We start from the raw sequence: 25,801 nt of genomic DNA, 5'->3' as shown, positions 1-25,801 counted from the left end.
GTTAACCGGACTCCAGTTCTGTCCCTTGACGGAATCAACTAGCTCGAGAGCTTCTAATTGGGGCAAAGAACCGATGATTGTTACATCAACTTACAAACTCAGACAAAACAAAGATCTTGATTTCAATCAAGAATTCATACACATAATGCTTACATTGTGAAACTAAATTAAATGTAGCTCCAATTTGCACATACAATGAATGCAGAAGTTGCAAGTCAAGGTGCATAGCTCAGCAACTCCCAATCCAAGTAAACATTCCCACCAACAGTGCCTACTACTACAAAACAACATCACAACTACAAAATTGAAACATTTTAAATCATCATAACATAAAGATTAAACAAGCAAATAAGCAAATGTACTTTCCCCTTAATCTCTATTGCAATAATTCCTGACCTTCGAACACAACATAAAACCTAACTAGAATAGAAGTCCTTTGGTATGAGTTTCTTAACCTTATTAAACAATGCACTATCTTTACCTTCCCATTTCACAGCTTCAATCAACATCGAATATGCAGTTTTGTCAAGTGTGAATCCCCTTGAATCCATCTCTTCCAACAGTGGCATTGCATCATGCATCTTGTTCATTTTGAGAAGACCTCCAACAAAAACATTGTATGTTACACTATTAGGCAAGCAACCGTTGCTTACCATTTGCGTCATCAAATCCTTAGCCTCCTCTATCTGCTCTTCCTCACAAAGTGCACCGATAAGAATCGTATAAGTTATGACGTCAGGCTGCAAACCTTTGGATGGGAGCTCATGGAACAGATCTTTAGCCTCCTCTATCTGCCCTTCTTTGCAAAGTGCACCAATGAGGATACTATATGTTACGACATCAGGCTGCAAACCTTTGGATGGAAGATCGTGGAACAGATCTTTAGCCTCCTTTATCTGCCCTCTTTCGCCAAGTGCACAAATGAGAATATTGTATGTTACTATATCTGGAATGATGCCTTTATCTTCCATGGTATGCAACACCGGAAAAGCTTCACTGATACGATGAGCACTGCATAGACCATCCAACAAGATATTATAAGTCCTTATATCCGGAAACAGTTGTAGAGCTTCCATCTCATTGAACAGCTTCAAGCCATCTTCACATTTGCCTTCACGAAATAAGGCCTCTAGCATTATGGTATAAGAAACCACATCGCGCTTTAATCTTAGAGCAGGAATTATGGTAAAAAGACGTGAAACTTCATCGACTTGCCCCATTTTGCAATACCCGTTCATCAAGCTAGTGTAGCTTATGATATTGGGCTTTATTCCAGAGCTCACTGCCAATTGGAAAATGCGTTCAGCTTCGTCCATTTTCCCTTGCAAACAATATCCATTCATCAAGCTATTGTAGCTTATGATATCGGGCTTCAATCCAGAGCTCACTGCCAATTGGAAAATGCGTTCAGCATCGTCCATTTTCCCTTGCAAACAATATCCGTTAATCAATGCATTGTATGTGACAATGTTGGGCTGAACATCAATCCCCTTCATAGACACCAACATATGTTCGGCCTCTTCCACCTTTCCATCTGTGCACCAAGCATCCACAAAGATATTACATGTCCACACATTTGGGTTGACCTGATCAGCAATCATCTTCTTCAAAACGACTTCAGCATCGTCCATTCTTCTCCTATTGCATAACCCCTCAATTATTGAACTATATGTCACGACATTTGGTGAAATTCCTTTATCACCCAAAGAGGAGAAGAGTTGGAGAGCATCGTCCACCTTTCCTTCCTTGCACAGACCATCAATGACTATGTTGTAAGCATAGACATTGGGTTTGCAGCTCCCTTTTCCTTTTTCCAATGAGCAGAGCAAATCAATCGCCTGTAGAATATCCCCAGCTTTGCATAACCCATTAATTATAGTATTATACGTATACTCATCGGGCTCGCACAGTTGGTAGACCGACAGCTTCCCCAACAATTTAGCTGCCTCTGGGATCCTTTCAACAAACAGAAGGCCTTTCAAGAGAGTGTTGAAGGTTACAACATCAGGCTCGTACCCACGCTTGAAAAAAATGCCTAAGATAGCAAACCCAAAATCAGGTCTTTTCTGTCGGCAGTAGCAATCAATCGCAATACTCAACGTGTAGTGATTCACAGGAGCATCCCTTTGAAGCATTTCGTCGATCAGATGAAGGGCAAGAGAGTATTGTTTCATCTTCACCACGGTACTCAACAATTTACAGAAAACAGAAGCATAAGGGCGCGGCTGCGTCCTCACCATCTCCCGAAATAGAGCGACGGCATCATTGGGCTCACGTATAGATTCAAAATCGAATCTATGATAGGCGGAGAAGTGTCTCCTCATTTGGCAGCTGGCATTATCAAAATGAAAAATGGGTCCAAGAAATGATTGATAATGTGGAGGGGCGATGGAAAAAGTGGAGAATTTAGATGAAGAATTCGACAAAATTCTACCCAGAAACATGGCGGCGTGGTTCGACCTCATTATTGGAAGCTGAAGAATTGGGGAAGAATGAGAGATAGGATTTTATGAGGAAGAAAGGTGAAAAATGAGTTTTTTGAGGAAATTGGAAGTGGTAGGTGGGGAAGAAAGGTAAAGTAGATCTGGTTATTTCGATTTTATGGTGAGCCGTTGGATGTTGTTGATCAAATCTCAGCCGTTCAAGGAATAATCGTGTATGGTTAAGAGAAAAACGCATTCATAATTTAGTTCTGAGTTAGGCTTAAATTAAAACATAAACGTTTGCACGAGGTCTCAGTTTGGTTTGCAAATAAATAATGGGTTAATAGCCGAAAAATACACGAACTTTTACGAAATTTGCAAATTGCACATGACCTTTAAAAATAGCCTCAGAATACATCAGCTTTTAATTTTGCTGCAAATTGCACATGGCGAGATTTCCGGCGAGGAATAAGTTTGACCAGTGATTACGTGGACATTACATGGCATATTGCGTGGCTTTTTTACACGCTGGCAAGCCACGTGGGCAAAACGACGTCGTTTTGATAATTTGAAGAATTTTGCTATAAAAAAAATTGCCTCCCTGCTCCTCGTCCGGCGAGGAGCAGCTACTCCTCCGGTGAGGAGCAGCTACGCCATTCAACCACTGCTTCCTCTCTTCCACCTCCACTCAACTACCACCTCCACCACCCATTCCTCATCGACGCTGCCACCTCCCGCTGCCTCACCTTCCTCCGCCAAACCCCGCTTCTCTGGATCTCGAGGCCGCAAGTGTCGAGGATCTCGTCCTCGGTGATGGAGAGGGTGAGTGGATCCAGGCGAGCGAGGGGAGGAGGCGGCGGACGGTGAGGCGGGGGTGGAGGGAGACGAAATTGCTTCTGGAGGATGGAGAATGAGGATTTTAGGGAAGGAGGCGGCGGACGGTGTGGGTTTGGATTTAGGGAAATCGGAGGAAGAAGAAATTGGGGAAGAACTCCCTAAATAGATGTTCTCCCACCCACACACATCACGCAACAACAAACACCAAACCCCCCCAGATCCTCTTCCACCTCGCCGTCGGCCCCAGATCTGGGATTTCCCCCTTATTTTACAGATTTCCGGCTGCCTGCAAATTTACATATTTCAGTCGCCTCCGGTCCATCAAGGTGCGGCGGGAAGAAGGTGCAGACGGGAAGAAGGTGCGGCGGAGGGAGAAGATGGTGCAGACGGGAAGAAAGTGCGGCGGAGGGAGAAGAAGGTGCAGACGGGAAGAAGGTGCGGCGGAGGTGCGGCGGGAAGAAGGTGCAGACGGGAAGAGATGGAAATCGGAGGAAGAAGATGGGGATTTTTCCTTTTTTTTATATAATTTATACTCATTCAAAACGACGTCGTTTTGAATTCCAGTGCGTCCACGTCTGAAAACTCCGGTGCCACGTCAACACCGATCAAGGTGATGGTCAACGCGTGTGCAATTTGCAACAAAATTAAAAGGTTATGTATTCTGAGACTATTTTTGAAGGTCATGTGCAATTTGCAAATTTCGTGAAAGTTCGTGTATTTTTCGGCTATTAACCCATAAATAATTTACTAACTTAAACAAATTATAATAAACACTAAAACTGAAGGTATATACTTACAGAACAAAAATGGAAAAAACAAATTGTGATATTATTATTATTATTATTATTATTATTATTATTATTATTATTATTATTATATGTAAATCTTCTACACAGCATAAAAACTTGGAAATGAAATTAATGAAATATAGATGATAGTGAAATATATAAAGTAACCAATCCAAACGTAAAATATCTTACAAAAATATATATCATGTAATTTATAGGAGTTGACTATATCTGTAGTTGAATTAGGTTAGCTAACAAAAATCAAATTAAAGTATATAAAATTAGAACTACAAATGGGATATAATAAAGTAAGACACCGAATGTGATATATACTGAATTTCTCAAGTGAAAGTTTTATTTAAAGAAGTTAAATATGTACAAGTTATTGGAGCATTTACACAAGCATCACGTTTTCCAAATCTCATTCAAGCCAATTTCGTGCTCGACTATTATCAAAACAATTAATTAATTATTTAATGAGATTTTCTTAAGTGTTTAATTCCTATATATACGTAATGTCTATTGAGGGCCACTCCCATCCATGGCGACTATTGTAGTAAATGGGCTTTGCCCCACCGGTCTCCGGCCGCTCCTCCGCCGCAAGATGGCCGTCGCGAGGCGGCCAACTCGCGACGGCCCGTCACTTGCTTTGCATGTCAAAGGAGGCGGCTTGAAGATGAATGGTAGTTTGAGCACAGAAGATAACTCCGAGCTGTTGAAAGAGTCAATGGGATTGGACGACCGCGGCTCGCCACGGTGGTTTTCGCCTTTGGAGAGTGGCCGGAGGTCGCCGACATCGCCACTGCTGCTCTTCTTACCAGGTCTCTCTCTGTCTCTAACTTCAAATTATTACACATATATGTGTGCGTGTGTTGACCAAGCGGTAAGGGTTAATGGCTAAAGCCAAAGGTTTTGAGTACGATTCCCCTGTGGTACGGCCTTTGAATTTCTTTATTTGATACTGCGGTATGGGATAAGGTGGAATATGTTTGACTCGGATGTCTTTGACTATATGTTATATTAATATTATGTTTGGTAAAAAGTATTAAAATATTGTGAAATATAATATGTTGCTTGGTTACTTTGGTATGATGTATTAAGATTATATAAAGTTAATAATAGTTATAATTAAGATTTGTATTACGTATACCACCTCTGTAGGTAGTATACATAATCCCTCAAATCAGTCTAATATTTTCAGGCTTTTAATTTATAAATGACCGTGTGTTTCGTATTACTTATTACCAAACAAAATATTAAGGTGTCATAAGTATATTATACACCCTAATCATCAGTACCAAACTATTACATCTATATGTGGATTGATGATTGTTTATTTTCACAGGGATTGATGGTAGTGGACTTGGTCTTACTTTGCACCATGGAAAGCTAGGAGAGTAAGCTCTTACATTGGATTTCCTACTGAATTAGTATTATTATAGAATAGCTAGAACTTTGATTCTATGATAATTTTTTGTCTGAATTTATAAAATTTAAAAGATAACCATAAATTTGTATTTATTGTTCAATTTATAATTCAAGTCAAAATCTAATCAACTAAAGTGTAATATTGCTCGTTAAAAACAGACTTGATAATTAAAAAAAATAAAAAAAATTACATCACATTTTTTTGTTTCCACATAAGCTCCCAAACATGGAGTATCATCGTTTCACTTATGAGTTGAAGAGATAAAAAGATGTATTTTTTTTAATCAATTGCTAAGCCAGCTTCCGCGAGCCACCTCACCCCTCAGTTGGTCAGAATTTTTGACTTGGGCTATAAATTGAACAACAAAAATAATTTCACGCAATGTTTGATATTTTTATAAATTCAAATAAAAATCGCCATAGTGTCAAAGTTTGAACTATTATTTTTAATAATGACCCTTTCTTAATTATAGTACATTTATCACATTTGAGAGTGGTAATCACATTATAGTGAACCTATTTATGCAATAAAATAGGTTCATTATAAATTCTCTATGACACATTATGAATTAGCCGTGTAAAATAATGAAAAAAAATGAATTTTCGACACCTATAAAAAATATATATAAATCCACCCTAGATCTATATCTAAAAACTGAAAATAATTTATATGTTATATAGTACTCTCTACGTCCCGCGAAGCTTGATCAAACTTCTTTTCGGCACAGGTTTTAAGGAGTTAGTATTTTGTGTGTTAAGGGTGGTAGGTGAAAAAATGAAAAACTTTTGCAAGCAAAAAAAAAAAAAGTGCTCAAGCTTCGTGAACAACCCGATAAAAAATATTGCTCAAATTTCGCGGGACGAAAAGAGTATATGTGTAGACTCATTTGAACAACTCTCTACGACGTGTATTACACTTTGTACAACATTTATTATCCATAAGCACACAAACATATACAAATATTCACAAATTAATCCACTTGCATTATTGCATTCGTACAAGTTGATGATATTGTGCTCGAGTATTTCACTTAATCCAACACCTATACAACCACACATAGGGATGGCAGTGGATCTTGGACCCAGTCCAGATCCATGGATCCAGATCCGTTTTTACGGATCTAGATCTTAATTTTTTGGACCCGCCGGATCTGAATCTCAGTTTTAAAAACGGATCTGGATCTGGATCTTGAAATTTTAGATCCGGATCCGGCCTAGATCCGACCCGTGGATCCATTTTATTTTATATATATTTTTTATATTTTATATTTAGTTTACTAATAATATTATCTAAATTAAAAATAATAAATAAATTATATTCAAAAGAATAAAAACTAAAAGTAATTAGATAAAAGTATTTTGTGTTATATTTTTCATGATGGAAATTAGATGTTGATTTTGTGAAATTTTTTTAATTTAATTTAAAAATAGTAGATCCATGGATCTGGACCCGTGGATCTGACAGTTCTGGATCTGGATCCAAAATTTTCAGATCCACGGATCTGGATCTGGATCTAGATCTGGTATATGAAAACGGATCTGGATCTGGTATTGGCCAGACCCGGTCCAGATCCGGCCCGTTGCCATCCCTAACCACACACACATTTAATCACATATACATGATTAAACCTTTACATGTATGAAGGATCTTCGACATATGGTGCTTGCACGTTCCTGTTGCGGATCGAACGCCACTGCCAGGTCTCTCTCTATCTCTCTCTGAACTTGGGGTCCAAGTAACTCTGCTCAAATTTAAAGCGGGACCCTTATTTCACTAACAATTTTACCCATGTTTTAATAAATAATTATGTGTCATCCACAATGTGACATTTTTTTTGTGAATAGTATTTATACGAGTCCCTTTCAATTGGGCCATAAAATGAAGAGATATATTTAAACACTGCCAAAGTTAATACTGCCTCCGTCTATAAAGATTGTGTGTTTATAACTATTTTCGTCTGTCCACAAAGATTGTATGTTTTCCTTTTTTAGAAACCTCCTTATACTTTAAACCTCATACACACTCAATATTTACAAAATATTCATCATTTACTTTTACAATTTGGTGGACCTAATACTAACATTTAACACTAAAATCACATATTCTAACCTTTTTTTTAATTAAAACTTGTGCCATCCACTCCACCACACACTCTTTGTGGACGGGGGAGTACATAATAACGTCATTCACAATAAGTGTGGTGCAGTGTGGGGATACAAGTTTTAATAAATGGACCACTAAAATTAATTTGTTAAATGCTTGAGTTGTTTGTAATATTAGATATCTTAATTGAGTAAAATTTTGAAGCAGCCAAAATGAAGCATAAAACACAATTTATGGCCACACATTGAAAAAACACAAATTTCGGCCATTTTTATTGATTTGGACGTTTTTGCCCTTAATGAGGCGGACTGGGTAGGATCAGGCACGCGGGTCGCGTGCCGGGTCGGGTTAGGCACTTATGACACTATTAGTGCCATAAGTGCCATCGGAAATCCAAAATAAAACCAAGTAAAATAGTCATTTTGGCACTTATGGCACTATTAGTGCCATAAGTGCCAACGAAATTCAAAATAAAACTAAGTAAAATGGTCATCAGCACAAATACAGAAACAACAACATCATTTAAACCCTAAATGGAACATCTAAACCCTAAATGGATAATCTAAACCCTAAATGGAACATCTAAACCCCAAATGAATAATCTAAACCCTAAATGGAATATCTAAACCCTAGGGGGAAATGTGCACTTATGGCACTATTAGTGCCATAAGTGCCATACGTGCAGCACAGATCAGATCAGATCAGATCTGTTGATGGCTGAAATGGAAGGAGGCGGAGATCAGATCTGCCGATGGAGGAGGGGGCGCAACGATCAGATCAGATCCACCGCCGCCGCCTCATCAGATCAGATCCGCCACCGCCTCATCAGATCAGATCTATCGCCGCCGCCTACAGATCAGATCAGATCTGCCGACACCTGGTGCTCCTTCGCCGGCGGCGTAGTCAGCCTCCGACTCCGCCGTGGTGGCGGACGATCTGATAACACTCATGTTTCCATGGTTTTTAATGTTCATATGATGTTAATTTTATAGGAAATTGAGTGTTGGATGATTGTTTTGTGCTTAAATTGCTTTATCTTGTGAAATATGTTGGTCGTACTTTGATGATTTTTGCTGAAATATTGAGTTCGAATTTGGAAAACTTTTCTGAAATAAAAGTTGTAGATCATCTCGATACGAGTTCGTGAGCGCAAACATTTCATAAATCCGAGTTTGGACGAGGAAGATATGGCCGAAACAAGAAAGTCGCGCGCAGCAGTGAATAGTGCCCGACGAGAATTTCCGAATTTTCGGGATTTTGCGGGATTTTCGGATTTTATCAGTATTTTCGAGCTCTGTACTGTATTTATCCCCTGTGCCTATAAATAGGTCATCTTTTAACCTATTCAGGGTTCCCAGCTTTAGTTTTTCAGTTCCCAACTTTTATTTTTCAATTTCATAGCTTTAGAATTTATTGCTTTCCAGTTTTTACTGCTTGGATTGGATTTTCACAAGATTGAAGATTCAAGCGGCTACAATTGTTCTTATTCAGTTTTTATATAATTCAGTTTTTATTATTGCTTTCTTTTTAATTATGTTTATGTTTTATTTTATTATGTCTGGCTAGTTTCCTTTAGCTGATTCTAGGGTTCGTAAATAGTTGATTGAATTTATGTGATTTATTTGTTAATACCTTTGTGCCTTCCAGTTTATGATTCATAATTCCTGGTGCTTAATTTCTTGTGGAGTATCTGGTCAATAATTTGCATGTGTAGCTATTCGGTTTGAGACCTAGCGGAGATAACTGTTTAGCGGATTCAGGAATGTATGATATGATCTTAACCTTGAGACCTAGCGGAGATAGGTGGATCATAGGGAGCTATTCTTAGGAGCTATTGGGAGTTAGTAGATTTTCTTGAGACCTAACGGAGATAGATATTTTACTAATCTACGATCGTTGCTGCTCTAGCGAGAGTGATTGATTAATTAAGTGATCTCTCATCATAACTGGATTAAACTGGTACATAGGATTAATAGATTTATTATGTGGATTTAGTTAATGAATTTACTGCCCTAGGATCAGTTGTCTTTTATATTTGAATTTTTCCTACGTGCTTTTATTTATCGTTATTTGCGTTTTAGTTTAAGTTAATTAAACCTTTCTGCTTTCGTTTACCTGCATACTGTGAGAGTCTGTTTAGGAGATAGCTAAAGTAGTTTCGTTGTGTCAGTCCCTGTGGATACGATACTTGATTACCAATTTGTGCTACAATTGCACCGTGTTAGTTGCGGTAATTTATTGCTAATAATTTAGTGATCAACTTTTTGGCGCCGTTGCCGGGGACTGTTTTAGAAATTGCTTTAATATTTCCGATAGGACTTAGTAGTACTTCAGGCGTTTACTGTTTATTTTTATTTTTATTTTTCTAATTCTCATTTTTTTTTCAGGCACTGCATACGATGGCTACTAATGAACAGATTCGTGCTTTACAGGAGCAGCTGCAACAGCTGTTAGACGCTCAAGCTGCTAAAGAGGCTCAGAAACAACCAGCCATCAATGAAGCGTTCATTCCGCAATATGTGTATCAGGAGCCTCCACGAGTGAACGTTAACAACTTTGAGCTGAAAACGGGTTTGATCACGATGGTCCGACAGAGCCAATATGGTGGACAAGCGATCGAAGACCCTAATGCGCACCTGGCGCATTTCCTGGAGCTGTGTAGCACGGTGAAGATGAATGGTGTCCCCGATGACATTATCCGTCTTCGTCTTTTTCCCTTCTCACTGCGGGATAAGGCGAAGTCGTGGTATCATACGCTGCAGCTGGGAGAAAATATCGTGTGGGAGGATTTGGCACATGCATTCCTACGCAAGTTTCATCCGCCTGGACTTACGTTGAAACTGAAGATGGACATCGTGCAGTTTCAACAGTACGATGGAAAAAAGCTAGCGGAGAGTTGGGAGAGGTATCAAGAGAAGTTGAGAAAGTGCCCAAGCCACGGATTTGATGAAGGCACGCTCATTATCATGTTCTACAATGCTTGTGGAGAGCGTACAAGAATGCATTTGGACACAGCTGCAGGAGGTTCTCTGCTTCAGAAAGGCAGTTCAGAGGCTTGGAACATCATAGAGAGTATGGCTGCTACAAGCTACCAATGGCCAGTAGAAAGAGTACAATTGAAGAGGGTGGCAGCTGCTTCCAGTTCTGATCCTATGGCAGCAATGGTTACTCAACAGGCAGCGATGGCTACACAGCTGGCAGAGCTGACTACAAAAATTGGTGCGTTGAATGTTGGACGTCATGAGCAAGCTGTGATAGACCCGTTAGGCATGGAAGATGTCAATTATGTGAATGGCAGAAATTATGGGAATTTCCAGCGAGGACAGCCAGGAATGTATGACAGAGGTCAACAATTTCAGCAGGGTCAGCAGCAATTCCAGCCAGGAGCACGCCCGCATCCTAACCTTTCTTACGGCAATCCGAACAATGCTTTGCAGCCTCCACCTGAATTTTCTGTATCTAGCGGAGGAGTTATAAATGAGCCGAAGAAAGTATCACTGGAGGATATGATGCAGCAGATGTTAACAGAGATGTCTATCATGAAGACAACTGTTAATACAAGGATGACAAATTTGGAGTCTCAAGTGGGTCATATTGAAAATAATTTTTCAGCACTTTCCAAGCAAGTACAGATGTTGGAGACTCAAGTTGGTCAGATGGCCAACCAAGCAGCTGCGCAGCACACACCAGGAAAGTTTCCTAGCAACACTGAAATCAATCCTAAAAATCAGTGTAATGCGATTCTTCTAAGGAGCGGGACTCAATATCAAAATCATACAGAGCAGCGGGATCATCCAGAGCAGCGAGACGACAGGAATGGCAAGGGAAAAGGTGTCGAGATTGTTGAGGAGGATGATTTGGAGACGATTGTATGCGATACGCCGCCTACTTCTAAGGCATCGAGTTCCTCTGCTGTTAAGAAGCCTATTCCTACTCCTATGTTTCCCAGGCCAGAGTACAAGCCTGTAGCACCCTTCCCGAATAGCCTAGCAAAGCCAAAGATGGATCAGAAGTTAGCCAAGTTCATGGAGATGTTTTCAAAGCTTCACATCAACATTCCTTTACTTGATGCTTTGAGAGATATGCCAGGCTATGCCAAGTTCCTCAAGGATGCAGTCTCCAACAAGAAGAAGTTGGGGAAATATGAGACGATTAATCTTTCCGAGGAATGCAGTGCAGTGCTACAAAGGAAGCTACCATTGAAGCAAAAGGATCCTGGCAGCTTTACCATCGCTTGTATGATGGGAGGACAGAATTTCTCTCATGCTCTGTGTGATTTAGGGGCTAGCATCAATTTGATGCCTCTCTCTATTTTCAACCGGTTGGAGATTGGAGATATCAAGCCTACCTCTATTGCATTGCAGATGGCAGATCGTTCCATCACATATCCCAAGGGAATTGTGGAGGATGTCCTAGTGCAGGTGGAGCAGTTTATTTTTCCTGCAGATTTCGTAGTCTTGGACATGCCGGAGGACAAGAATACTCCATTGATCTTAGGACGTCCGTTCCTAGCTACCGGCCGTGCTCTTATTGATGTGCAGGATGGAGATCTCACATTTAGAGTCAATGATGAAAAATTGACTCTATCTATCTATGATGCTATGAGAAAACCAGCCGAGCCGCCGCTGGATGAGTGCAACATGATCGACTCTCTGATAGCTTTTCCTGCAGCTGTAGATGATCCTTTGGAGGAGTGTATCACACAGAAACCTCCACCAAAGGAAGTTCCCCAGAATGAAGTGATTAATTTGGCTGACAGTTTTCTAGCAAATTTGGAGGATGAAGAGGTTGAGAAGAATGAGCCCCCCAAGTTTGAAGCCAAGAAAAAAACTCCAAAACTAAAAGAAGTTCTGACTTTTGAGAAGTGTTTGTTTTTGGAGTATGATGGGGGGTCTTTGAAAACCCATACCCCCAAGAAGAAGAAAGTGAAATTCCGGATTTTTCGGAATAAGAATGAAAAAGGGGCAATGCTTGTGGAGGATGTCCGAACCAAGAGAAGTGTTTTGGTGGAGAGGGCACCCAAGAGTAGAAAAACCTTCCAATGGTTAGAATGCTGTTTCCGACCTCCATGAGTTTTTGAGGTATCGTCGAGCTCTAGACGTTAAATTAAGCACTTGTTGGGAGGTAACCCAACCTTTTTCTTTGTTTTGTTTTCCTTTCGTTTAGTTTCTTTTTGTTTCTTTGTTTTCTTTGTTTAGTGCAGTGTTGAGCTTGGAAGATGCGGGAACTCGCGCCTTGTTCATACCACCACCATGGAGCATATTTTTTTTGTGAGTAGTGACACACATATCATCATCCCTCCAAACTTATTTTCGAACTTATGTTCTGTAATAAGTTTGGGGGAGGGGGGTGAGAGTTGATATGTGTATCACTTTTATTTTTATTTTTTTGTTGGCTTTATTGCTTTATCCTGCTTGGTTGGTGGTGTGTGTTTGTTTTGTTTTTGAGTTAATTATTGCTCCATGAGATTTCTGGTAAGATGCCAATGATGATTTCTGTGAGAAAAAAAAAATTTGGAGTTTGATTTTCTTTGATGATTTGAGCATAATTGGAACTAATTTGCATAATTCTAGAGTGATTTTGACCTTGACTTTTGGACGTTGAATAAACCTGTGAGATTTTGAGCCATAACTGTTTATAATACACAGTTTATTCTTTGTTGTGAGTTTTGTCATGCATGTGGTGATCTTCTAGAACTTGCCATGGTTTCTGTGTCGAGGTTGCTGTTGTGCCCAGGATTAGGAGATGATTTTAGGCCATCTTTTGTTAGCCACTTTATTATCCCAAACACTGTCTTTAACGAAAAATTATCCTTTGTTATCCACTTTGAGCCTATTTAGCTTTTATTCTTTAGCCGGATGATAGGGGGTGATGAAGTATATGGGCATCTTTGTGTGGTGAATATTCATAGTGGGTTGTGAAAAAAGAAGGGATGATTTTGTGTTACTATTTACTCTTATGAGCTCTAGAAAAGTTGTGGAAAGAAAAGAGAAAAAAAAAGTTGTTGAAAAAAAAAAGAGAAAAAAAAGAAGAAAAAAAAAGTGTAAAGTCGAGTGTTTATTGAGAAATTTGTTAGAAAATCGACTTTGTGTGTTGGAAATAAATAGAGAGCATAAAAGAGTGTTTAGTTCTGTTTTGTGATGATTAAATCCCTTGAGTTGTGTTGATTATGGTGATATAGTTGGGTGGAAGATGAAATTTATTCCATACTTGATTTGTGATTTGTGATTTGTGAAGCTATAAGGTTGGTGTTCTTAAATTATTTTGAGTCACTTAGCCTATATTTCCCTACCTTAACCAATGTCCCTACATTATAACCCAAAGAAAAAGACCTTTTTGATCTTAGTCTTGGCACACTTTTAGCGATGGAGATTGTAGACGATTGGCAAGCCTATGGTAAGTGATCTGCATTGCATTGAATTCGATGAGAGCATACACGTCCTATTCCAGCAAATTGAGAGTTGAGTGATACACATACCTTGTGAGATTCAATTGTTTGGAATGTCAAGGTTGATTTTGCTATAGGTTGTGTTTATTGGTGAATTTTGTGCTTGATTATTGAAGATTTAAGAATTCCATTATCCTTTATTTTTCGGAGGCATCGATGAGCTAGATTTCTTACCCATTCGTGTTATTAATTGTGTTCTTCTCATTATTTGAGGACGAACAATGGATTAAGTTTGGGAGAGTTGATAACACTCATGTTTCCATGGTTTTTAATGTTCATATGATGTTAATTTTATAGGAAATTGAGTGTTGGATGATTGTTTTGTGCTTAAATTGCTTTATCTTGTGAAATATGTTACTTGGTCGTACTTTGATGATTTTTGCTGAAATATTGAGTTCGAATTTGGAAAACTTTTCTGAAATAAAAGTTGTAGATCATCTCGATACGAGTTCGTGAGCGCAAACATTTCATAAATCCGAGTTTGGACGAGGAAGATATGGCCGAAACAAGAAAGTCGCGCGCAGCAGTGAATAGTGCCCGACGAGAATTTCCGAATTTTCGGGATTTTGCGGGATTTTCGGATTTTATCAGTATTTTCGAGCTCTGTACTGTATTTATCCCCTGTGCCTATAAATAGGTCATCTTTTAACCTATTCAGGGTTCCCAGTTTTAGTTTTTCAGTTCCCAACTTTTATTTTTCAATTTCATAGCTTTAGAATTTATTGCTTTCCAGTTTTTACTGCTTGGATTGGATTTTCACAAGATTGAAGATTCAAGCGGCTACAATTGTTCTTATTCAGTTTTTATATAATTCAGTTTTTATTATTGCTTTCTTTTTAATTATGTTTATGTTTTATTTTATTATGTCTGGCTAGTTTCCTTTAGCTGATTCTAGGGTTTGTAAATAGTTGATTGAATTTATGTGATTTATTTGTTAATACCTTTGTGCCTTCCAGTTTATGATTCATAATTCCTGGTGCTTAATTTCTTGTGGATTATCTGGCCAATAATTTGCATGTATAGCTATTCGGTTTGAGACCTAGCGGAGATAACTGTTTAGCGGATTCAGGAATGTATGATATGATCTTAACCTTGAGACCTAGCGGAGATAGGTGGATCATAGGGAGCTATTCTTAGGAGCTATTGGGAGTTAGTAGATTTTCTTGAGACCTAACGGAGATAGATATTTTACTAATCTACGATCGTTGCTGCTCTAGCGAGAGTGATTGATTAATTAAGTGATCTCTCATCATAACTGGATTAAACTGGTACATAGGATTAATAGATTTATTATGTGGATTTAGTTAATGAATTTACTGCCCTAGGATCAGTTGTCTTTTATATTTGAATTTTTCCTACGTGCTTTTATTTATCGTTATTTGCGTTTTAGTTTAAGTTAATTAAACCTTCCTGCTTTCGTTTACCTGCATACTGTGAGAGTCTGTTTAGGAGATAGCTAAAGTAGTTTCGTTGTGTCAGTCCCTGTGGATACGATACTTGGTTACCAATTTGTGCTACAATTGCACCGTGTTAGTTGCGGTAATTTGTTGCTAATAATTTAGTGATCACGATCTCACCACTCCGACGCGGCGAAAGCGGCGCTGGCAGATTAAACTCCGGTTCGTGAGAGCATTCGACGGCAGGCTCAGAACTCCGCGACGACAATTGAAGGACGGAGGATAGTGGAGCAGCTCGGCGGTTTCACTTCGGAGGCCATTTGAGTTCAGCGCGGCGGAAGAGGCAGCCATTGGAGTGCGATGGAAAAGGGGCAAATTAGGCATACCGCCTAATTAATGGCTAAAATTTGATGTTTTAAGATTTGAGGCTAAATTTTGATTTTGTATGCCCAGTAGGGCCATTCGGCCCTATTATCTCTATCTTAATTTGTGAATGGAGTTTAAAAATTTAAAAGGAATATGCAGAATCATGTACAAAAACAGAAAGATCATAATTTCTGTGGACGGACGAAAAAAGGTAAAGAAGGCCACAATTATCGTGGATGGACGGAGTAACTTTTCTTGGACCTTTCTATCATTGGGCACTAAGTGGCCGCACTCCTGACCTACGCCAAAACTGACTCCATCTCTATCTCCTAGGCCATTTTTTGCATTTTTATTTAGGGTTAATTGCCTAAAAATTATTGAACTTTCATCAAATTCTGATGTTATATACCAATTTCAAAGTTAGTCATAATAATTACTAAACAATTGATTTTGTGATAATACCATGTACATGGCATAATCACTCTCGCGTGGTAATCAGTTGGCAATAACAACATCAATTATTAGTCATGTTAGCAATAAGTCTAACCAAAATTGTAATTGGTTGTAAAATCATATTAAATCAATACTTCAATAATTACCACGCCAAATAAAACCGGAATTTAATAAAAATTCGGCAATTTACAGGTAACTAACCCTTTCATTTATACGTACCTTTGATGTTACAGACCTAGTGATGCTAGTTGAGAATACCATTAGGGGAGAGCAAGATCAATCAACAAAAAGACCAATATATCTAGTTGGAGAGTCCCTTGGAGCATCTCTTGCACTTGTTGTTGCTGCCAGCAATCCCGATACCGATTTCGTTCTAATTTTGTCAAATCCAGGTAAGGAGATCCATGTTAGGTATCATCAAGAAAACCATGAACTTTAAGACAACTGATTTGATTCATTCATGTTATTGTCTTTGTTTTTGCATAACGACAGCGACAAATATTAGCAAATCCTTGGTGCAGAGTGTTTTGCCTTTGTCGAATATGATTCATAATCAACTAAATGTTGGATTGCTCGGCTGGTTGAGCTCCATACCAGGTTTTGATCCATTGTATTTATAGTATATCTTGTGTTATTTTAAAATTATATACCGAAATTTGATCCGATATAATAGCGACTTATTAGCCTAAATTTACAAATATAGCCTATACTTATCTTCGTTGTTTATTTAGAAGGTGCACTACAAGAATTTGGCCGATTACTGACGAAAAATTCTATCGGTAAAGGCCCTAATTTCATTGCTATTTCCGATCACCAATTGCGACCACGCATCGCTGTAAAGGTCGTCGTTAAAATGAATATCGTCAAAATGCCGACAACGATGACGACGAAAGGACCGTCGGCGAGCACGCGATGACTCCGGCGTCGCCTATGAAAACAGCGATGGAATTGGTCGTCGATAATAGCAACATATACCTATTTTGTCGATATTTTCGGTGCCTATCATTAACGATGGAATATGAGTCTGTCGTTGATTTTCATGATAAAGTTATTGACGGATTGTAATTACGTCACTGTTTTTTTTTTTAAAAAAAAAAACATATTTTATATTTTGCTCTACCCACTTATCAACGCCCTGTTATACACTTTTATTCAACTATATTACCAATATATCAATACTCCAAAACACTAAATCAATAAAATAATACTCCCTCCGTCAGCCAAGATTATGTAAAATTGCTTGGGCACGGGATTTAATAAAATTTGTGATGATTTTGATGTAGTGGAGAAAGGGTCCCACCACTTTATAAGATGTGTGGTTGAGATTGAATTTTGAGTGGGCTTTTTGTAAATAAAGAGTGTTAGTAAGAATAAAATATGAAAGAGGATGGTGGGACCATTGCCATAAAAGGAAAGTGACATAATCTTGGCGGACGCCAAATATAGTAATTTTTACATAATCTTGGCGGACGGAGGGAGTACAATTTTAAAACTAACATTCAAATAGTCATAACATAACATAACATAAAATATTCAAGTGTTCAAAACATAATAGAAATATTCAAGTATTCAATGTACGAAAATACAAACAAGATAATCAAGATGATCGATGGTCCAAAAAGTTCAGGGGGTCCAATGGGTGCAGGTGGAAGCCAGGATACTATCTGCTCGATAAGACGGTGCTGAGCCTAAAATCGAGACTCGAGCTGTCTCAAATCCTTTATCTTCTCTAGCTGAGCCTGAACTCTAGCCATAGCCTCCTACAACTGCTGCTCCATCTCCACGAATCGCCGTGAATCGACAGTAGGACCCTGAAACTGAGATGTACCACTAGACTCTTCACTGCTCGTATAGCTGATTGCAAGTCCACTAACTCTAATCATTCTTTTCTTCTTTTCGAGTCCACCAACAACCTACACGTATGCCTTGTTCATATTGATCTCTGGTGGATCAGACTCATCATCCACTAGTTGACTCTGAGAAGCAAGTATTTCTTGCACCTTTTCCTACAATAATGTATATATCAAGATTTATACTTAATAATTAAAGAAACAAAAATAATACTTGAATAAGTAATTAATACTTTACTATGTACTCCAATCTGTCTAGACCTATCGTCTGTATAAGTGTCATCTTTGTTCTTATAAAGGATCTCATAAGAATCATACAAACATTCACGGCGGAGGCAGATCGACGATGAGGGCTTTTTGGTGACGGATCTTCACACCGGCAGCAGCGCAGCTCCAAGAGAGGATCGACGAAAGCCACCATTTCGACCGCAGAAGATTTCAAGGGAGATGAAAGAAAGATTTCAGTTTCTACTTGGGCGCGACTTTGTTTTTCTTTTAGGGTGAAAATTGCAAGGGAGGAAGAAAGAGAGTAATTACAATTTGAGGTGCCCTTTTTTTAGGGCTCACTGACGAAACAATATCTGTCGTTATTTTTAATTAAAATACTCAGAAAATAAAAAAAAGCCCATTAACAACGGAATAGAGTACCGATGAAAAATAATTCGTCATCCCTCTTAATTTAAAAATTCAATTTATTAAAAATAAAAGCAATAATGACGGACACCAGTCCGTCGGCTCACCGTCAACAATTACGCGGGAATTTTTCACGGCACCAATCCCTCAGTATTCCGTCTGTAAATTAGTCATGTAATTGAGAATTGAAAATCCATTGATCCGTCGATAAGGGCATCGGTAATCAGGGCCGGCCCTGACATTTCGGGGGCCCTAGGCGAAAATAAAAAAAAGGGGCCCTATAGTTAAATACCCCCTATGTTCCGTGAAGCTTGAGCAGTTTCTTTTCGACATGAGTTTTAAAGTGTCAATATTTTGTGCGTTAAGTGCGGTAGGTCAAAAAATGAAAAGGTGAATATAGAGAAAAAAAAATTCCTACAAAGAAAGTGCTAAAGTTTCGCTGGACAACTCAAAAAGAAATACTGCTCAAACTTCGTGGGACAGAGGAAGTATGATTTTATCAATTTTAACTTTGAAAAACTTATTTCAGCTGAAGCTACAGTAATCGATATAGTCAACAATATCCTATATGCAATAGAATCATTAGAAAAACAATATGAAAGTTTAACAAACTCAAGAACTTCGAACTTCATCTGTTGTAAACATATTTGTAACACTTGTAATTCAGAAAATAAATCTTGAGCATCAATGTCAAATTTATCATTATGTTTCAGGGCATCTTAAAGTTAACACAATATTTATGCAATGTTTCTCATCCAATAAAATTAGTATCTTATGATTAGTAATATAAATTTATGCAATAGAGAGTCATTTTATGTTCTGTTACCATTTAAGATTAGGAATTTGGAATATAATTTTTTTTTAATCTTGATGTTGATTGCTGACCTATAGGTAGTGAAAGATTTTTTTTAATTAAGGTATAACATTAGTATTGGATCTATATTTTGGGGCCCTAGGCCATTGCCCCACTTGATACACACAAGGGCCGGCCCTGTCGGTAATCTATGACAGAATGTCGTCCGTTGTAAATTCTGTCGGTAATCGGCCAATTTTCTTGTAGTGGTGTTTGGTAAGCTTATTTTAGAGAGCTTATAAGTTCCCATAACTTTGAATTAGATTTAATATTCCAAAAGTTCATAACCAGTCAAAGTATTTCGATAATTGAGATTCTAAACTAGAGAAACAACTGTAAATAACAAGAGAAAACCATGGTAATAACATATAAGACTCAAATTATATTTATAAAAAGATCGTTGCGTATAAGATTTTGAGAAATAAATTGGGGTCTATGAACTTACTTTTTGAGGAGCTTATAAGCTATTTAAGCTTATTTTTATTATTTATAAGCTATTTAAGAGCATCCGCAACGCTCTACTCGATGGCTTACTCGAGTAGAGCGTTACACTCGTGTAGGGGCGTTGCGGGAGGAGGGGGGTTTACTCGAGCCTTACTCGAGTGCTCATGTAGCACTCGAGCAGCGCGTGCACAGCACGCGCTTCAAAAAAAATTAAATTTTTAAATTTTGAACGACTATTTTGGAATTTTTTTTATCCAACGGCTATTTGGCCTTTTTCCATTTTTTTTCTTCTCTTTTCTCTCTATAAATAATACTTCTCCCTCCCTCATTCATCACAACCCACTCCTTCTACTTCCTTCCTCCTCCTTCAATTTTTCTTAAAAAAATTCATCTTTGTTCTTCCAAAATGGCGGATTCCTAGCATGATTCTTCACCTGATTCCGACGATGTAGCTAAAAGGTTCATGGAGTGGGTAGAGTTGCAGAAACAAGTGCTTGCTCCATATTGCTCCCCACCGGCGCCAGAGCCGGCGCGTGTCAAACGTCCCCGATCATACGTCCACCGTGATCGTGAGGAGGCTCATGTACGTCTTATGAAAGACTACTTCAGCGACAATCCAACGTACGGTCCTACTTGTTTCCGGCGTCGTTTTCAAATGCAGAAGGAGCTGTTCTTGCGCATCGTCGATGCTGTTCAAGGTGAAGATATTTTCTTCCATATGAGCACTGATGCACTCGGTCGAGACTCTCTCTCCCCTTTGTAGAAATGCACATCGGCTATCCGCCAATTAGCCACCAGGGTTAGTGCGGATGTTTTCGACGAATATCTCAAAGTCGCTGACTCCACCGGGCATGTATGCCTCAAGAAGTTCTGCAAGGCGGTCATCCGAGCTTTTGGAGCCTATTACCTACGCCGTCCAATGTCCACAGAAGTCTAACGCCTCCTTCATATGCACGAGGCGTGACACGGTTTTCCCAGGATGCTGGGGAGCTTAGATTGTATGCATTGGGCGTGGAAGAACTGCCCAAAGGCGTGGCACGACGCCTACACACGCGGTGATCAGGGAGAGCCCACCTTGATATTGGAGGCCGTTGCATCACGATTTGTGGATTTGGCACGCCTTCTTCGGCGTCGATGGTTCGAACAACGACATAAATGTGCTGAATCAGTCGTCTCTCTTCTCCGACGTGTTAGGAGGAACGGGGGCGCCGATGGTCTTTCATGCCAACCAGCACGAATACTGGATGGGCTACTACTTGTGTGACGGCATATATTCGGAATGGCGTTGCTTCGTCAAGAGTCCATCAATGGTGACCAATCCGAAGGAGGCAAGGTTCAAGAAGATGCAAGAATCAGCACGAAAGGATGTCGAACGCGCCTTCAGAGTCCTTCAGGCTCGGTGGGGAATAATTCGAAGTCCGGCGCGCAATTGGTACGTAGAGCACCTCAAGGACATCATGTTGTGTTGCATCATTCTCCACAACATGATTGTGAGCACGAAGGTGAAGCGGCTCTCAATTGGAGAGATGATGACGGGGCGTCTAGCAGTACTTCGACGGAGGGTACTGGACAAACACCGGTGTCCTTTGAGGAATACGTGCGAAGAGATTCAATTCTTCGAGATAGACATCTACATGCTCAGCTCCGAAATGATTTGATGGAGCACCTTTGGGCACGTTTCGAACTTCTAGGACCAGAGTAGTTAATTTTAGGAATTGTTTTTATTTTATTAAAGTTTTATGTAATATTTAGGATTTTATAATTAATGCAATTTAAATTTGAAATAAATTGTGTTATTTAATTTTGAGCTATTAAATTTAAATGAAAAACATAAAAATCAAAGCTAAAAAAATCAAGTAGGCTATCAAGTAACCCCAATGCAGCACTACTTACTCAATGTGGTCCCCCACTATTAAGTAGGCTATCAAGTAAGCCCATTGTGGATGCTCTTATTTTGCCAAACATTTCTCAAGTGCTTATAAGTAGTTTTAACGAGGTTATAAGCTAGCCAAACACTCTCTTAAAACCCCGAATAAATTTTTTACGTCCAATTGAAGATGACGTGTATCACCAGAAGTTTATTTGCCAACAAGCACTGCCATTTTTTTTACAACAGATTTACCCAATGTTGGAATATAAGCTCGCGGGCGTAGTTACAATGAAACCAGAAATGTAGGAGATGAGATTACAAGGTGAAAACTGAATTGAAATTACAGTAGAACAGAACCAGGAGAACAGCCGAGTCGAGGAGGATCCTTTGTCCGCAAGACGAGATACGCGCTGGTAGTGCTCTCGGTTTGGCGTGTCGTCCCCAAAGATGAAACGGCTTCGTCTCGTAGGTAGCAGCACCGCACACCAACGAGCTCCGGCGAACTGGAACGAGGCAAGAACAGAACTTTACGATGCAGGATGTAGCAGAGTAAGAGTGTAATGCTTGTTTTCAGGTGTGTTATGATGCATGGAGGCTGTCCTATTTATAGGCACAGTCCACATCAATAGGGGGAGTTAATTCCATTGATGGAATTCAAAAAGTGTCGGGGGTTACAGCAGTAACAGCCCTGCTGTTTGAATCTGCCATGACACCTCCGACAGCAGTTACAGATGTAACAGCCATGCAGTTACGTGGGAAGCTTCCTGGGAGACCAAGGGTCCTCCCGGGCCAAGCCCTAGCGGGCTTCGTGTGCGTGCGCGTAGGCCCAACCGAGTTGGGCCTCGTCCCCTTCGAACCAAGTTTTCGTTGGTCCAAAAAGATAAGAGTCGATGTGGGCCTATGGTAGGCCCAAAGGCCAGCCCAAAGACCACCCAAAGACCAATTGCCAAGATCCAAGTCCAAGTCCACGGCCGCGCGTCGGGTGACGTGACCGGGACCGGGGCCGGGGCCGGGCGTCGGGCGCCGGGCGACAGGGGCCGGGCGGGCGGCGGCGGCGCGCGCGTATGGGCTTTGCAACCCGTCACGTGTGCACACAGTTTTATTACATCCTGTGATGTAATAGCTTTTATACTGTAATAAATGTGATCCACATCCCGATGTGGGATAAACATTAAATCTTATTTAATGCTTATCTTTTCCCACAACTCCATGTTTCAAGTACCCAACTTTAAACAATTATTTCTCACTCACCGGAAATCAGTTTTGAGTAAATAAATATACTACGATCATCTACTCGGAACGTAGATCGATCCTGTCCCATTTAATTCTGCTAAATTAAATTTTTTCGGTACTCAAAAAATTATCAAACATTGGTTACTCACAACCAATTTCCAACAATCCCCCACATGAGTGGAAATAGCCAAATGCAAATGCAGACACAAGCTCTGTTCTCAAGAGACCTTAGTGCATTAGAATAGGTGGTTTGCGGCCTTGAACCATCCTTAGTTAATACTATCGGATAAACTGGTGAATTGGTAGAACTTGATGTCTTTGAACCATTTCTCCTTCGTGTATACCGAGACAACAGTATTAACACACTAACGCCTCAACCTCATTTCGTTCTCACGTTTTTGTCCTTTGCGGGCCTTGGACAGCTCTTTGGATTCATAAGTGTTAGGTCGATGCGGCCCCCACATCTCACTTATATAGGTGATTCTTTTCCGAGTATCCTGCTATACTCAACCTCCCTGAGGTGTTTAGGAATCATTAAAAGTCAAAGACTTAACCTTACCACTAAGCAGGTTTCAACACTCAGTTGCTCTCTAGGGAATGCAAGTAGTTGAGTGTTCTACTTGGAATCTTATAGCTTAGTTTTCCCATTGAACCACGTTCTTGGGATCTCCAGTCATCATGGTTGGGTTACCACTATAATCATCCTTATTTTGTGGATTTTACACCCATTCCCTCTAGCAATTTATACATTTGATCTCGATTCAAAGCTTTAGTGAGCGGATCGGCCAGATTATCTATTGACTTTATATAGTCAATTGAGATAACTCCACTTTCGATCAAATGTCTTACGGTATTATGTCGTCGACGTATGTGTCAAGACTTACCGTTGTACAACCCACTTTTCGCCCTCCCAATAGCTGCTTGGTTGTCGCAGTTTATCATGACAGGCGGTACGGGTTTTGACCAACATGGAATGTCTTCCAAAAAGTTTCGAAGCCATTCGGCTTCTTCACCTGCTTTGTCTAAAGCGATGAATTCTGATTCCATGGTGGATCTAGCAATACATGTTTGTTTTGTAGATCTCCACGAGATTGCTCCTCCCCCTATAGTGAACACGTAACCACTCGTTGATAACGAGTCTTTCGCGTCGAAAATCCAGTTAGCATCACAGTACCCTTCAAGCACCGGGGGGTATCTCGTGTAGTGTATTCCAAAATTTTGAGTATACTTTAAGTATCTCAAAACTCTCTCAAGTGCTTTCCAATGTTCTTTACTTGGATTGCTTGTATAGCGACTCAATTTGTTCACTGGGCATGCAAGATCAGGTCGAGTGCAATTTGTAATATACATAAGGCACCCAATGATTCTTGCATATTCTTCCTGTGCGACAGGTTCACCCATGTTCTTCTTCATGTGAACGTTGAGTTCTAATAGGGTTTTTACAGGCAATTTGTCAAACGCATTAAACCTTTTGAGCACTTTCTCAATGTAATGAGATTGTGTCAAAGTTATTCCATCAGTGGTCCTGAGAATTTTCATTCCAAGGATCACGTCGGCTAACCCCATGTCTTTCATGTCAAAATTCCTTTTTAACATGTTCTTTGTATCAACAATGATACGATTGTTGCTTCCCATAATCAACATGTCGTCTACATAGAGACACACCATAACGTACCCATTACTAGTGCTCTTGATGTAGACACATTTGTCACATTCGTTGATTTTGAAGCCATTTGACAACATGACATTGTCAAATTTCAAGTGCCATTGCAGCGGCGCTTGTTTCAGTCCATAGAGAGACTTTACTAGTTTGCATACCTTTTTCTCTTGTCCAGGTACTACAAACCCTTCAGGTTGTTCCATATAGACTTCTTCTTCTAGATCACCGTTTAAGAACGCAGTTTTAACATCCATTTGATGAATCTCAAGATTGTGCAGAGCAGCAATCGCGAGAAGCACTCGAATAGATGTAATCCTCGTCACTGGTGAATAGGTATCGAAAAAATCGTACCCCTCACGCTGCTTAAATCCTTTAACGACTAAGCGCGCCTTATATTTGTCTATTGATCCATCAGCTTTGTATTTCCTTTTTAGGATCCATTTACATCCTAAGGATTTACAACCTTCGGGTAAATCAACCAACACCCAAGTGTGGTTTTGCATGATTGAATCAATTTCACTCTGAACTGCTTCCCTCCAGAGTAGTCCGTCTGGTCTAGAGAATGCCACTTTGATAGATGAAGGTTCTTCATCTAGCATGAAGGCGATATATTCTGGACCAAAGTCCTTGGCTATCCTGCCTCGTTTACTACGTCTTGGTTCTGACACTTCAAGGTCAGGGCCTGGTCGCTTTCGCGATTCGGGCACTACCTCAACAGGTTCAGAACTAGTAGCTTCTTCTCTAGTATTGTTGCTTGTACTAGCTTCTTCTTTTTCCTTGTCTTTACAAGGAAAGATATTCTCAAAGTAGACGGCGTTATTTGATTCCATCGTCATTCCTACAGTCATTGTTGGAATGTCTGACTTGTGAACCAAAAAACGATGTGCATTACTGTTTAGTGCATACCCAATAAAGATACAATCAATTATTTTAGGACCGATTGTAACTTGTTTGGGTGGAGGCACTTGTACCTTGGCTAAGCACCCCCACACTTTAAGGTATTTGTATGAGGGC

General features: G+C 39.6%; 2 protein-coding genes across 4 annotated transcripts; one reads left to right on the top strand and one right to left on the bottom strand.

Moving 5' to 3' along the window:
- Positions 1-98: 98 nt before the first annotated feature.
- On the bottom strand, positions 99-2,553 carry LOC130999279 (putative pentatricopeptide repeat-containing protein At1g12700, mitochondrial). Its single transcript, XM_057924789.1, has 2 exons — positions 482-2,553; positions 99-277 (listed from the first exon to the last, which is right to left on the bottom strand). Exons 1-2 carry the CDS (start codon positions 2,463-2,465, stop codon positions 216-218), a joined length of 2,046 nt encoding a protein of 681 aa, XP_057780772.1. The 5' UTR covers positions 2,466-2,553; the 3' UTR covers positions 99-215.
- A 2,030-nt stretch (positions 2,554-4,583) lies between these two features.
- On the top strand, positions 4,584-14,853 carry LOC130999277 (uncharacterized). Of its 3 annotated transcripts, XM_057924784.1 has the most exons (4): positions 4,584-4,869; positions 5,394-5,445; positions 7,122-7,177; positions 8,699-14,853. In XM_057924784.1, the coding sequence occupies exon 4, from the start codon at positions 9,980-9,982 to the stop codon at positions 12,650-12,652; it is 2,673 nt and encodes an 890-aa protein (XP_057780767.1). In that variant the 5' UTR covers positions 4,584-4,869; positions 5,394-5,445; positions 7,122-7,177; positions 8,699-9,979; the 3' UTR covers positions 12,653-14,853. The 3 variants fall into 3 exon arrangements, with proteins under 3 accessions (XP_057780767.1, XP_057780769.1, XP_057780768.1); XM_057924786.1 differs by lacking the exon at positions 7,122-7,177 and having other exon boundaries at positions 8,705-14,853; XM_057924785.1 differs by lacking the exon at positions 7,122-7,177.
- The last annotated feature ends 10,948 nt before the right edge of the window (positions 14,854-25,801 follow it).

The sequence above is a fragment of the Salvia miltiorrhiza genome, chromosome 8, assembly GCF_028751815.1.
Source record: "Salvia miltiorrhiza cultivar Shanhuang (shh) chromosome 8, IMPLAD_Smil_shh, whole genome shotgun sequence".
NCBI lineage: Eukaryota > Viridiplantae > Streptophyta > Magnoliopsida > Lamiales > Lamiaceae > Salvia > Salvia miltiorrhiza.
This window is presented reverse-complemented; position numbering and strand designations above follow the sequence as displayed.

Excerpts from the sequence above, each read along its gene's own strand:
- LOC130999279 (XM_057924789.1), bottom strand. The coding sequence starts at position 2,465 with ATGAGGTCGAACCACGCCGCCATGTTTCTGGGTAGAATTTTGTCGAAT. Across the intron at positions 278-481 it reads TGAAGCTGTGAAATGGGAAG|TAGTAGGCACTGTTGGTGGG; the intron begins GTAAAGATAGTG and ends GTTGTTTTGTAG.
- LOC130999277 (XM_057924786.1), top strand. The coding sequence starts at position 9,980 with ATGGCTACTAATGAACAGATTCGTGCTTTACAGGAGCAGCTGCAACAG.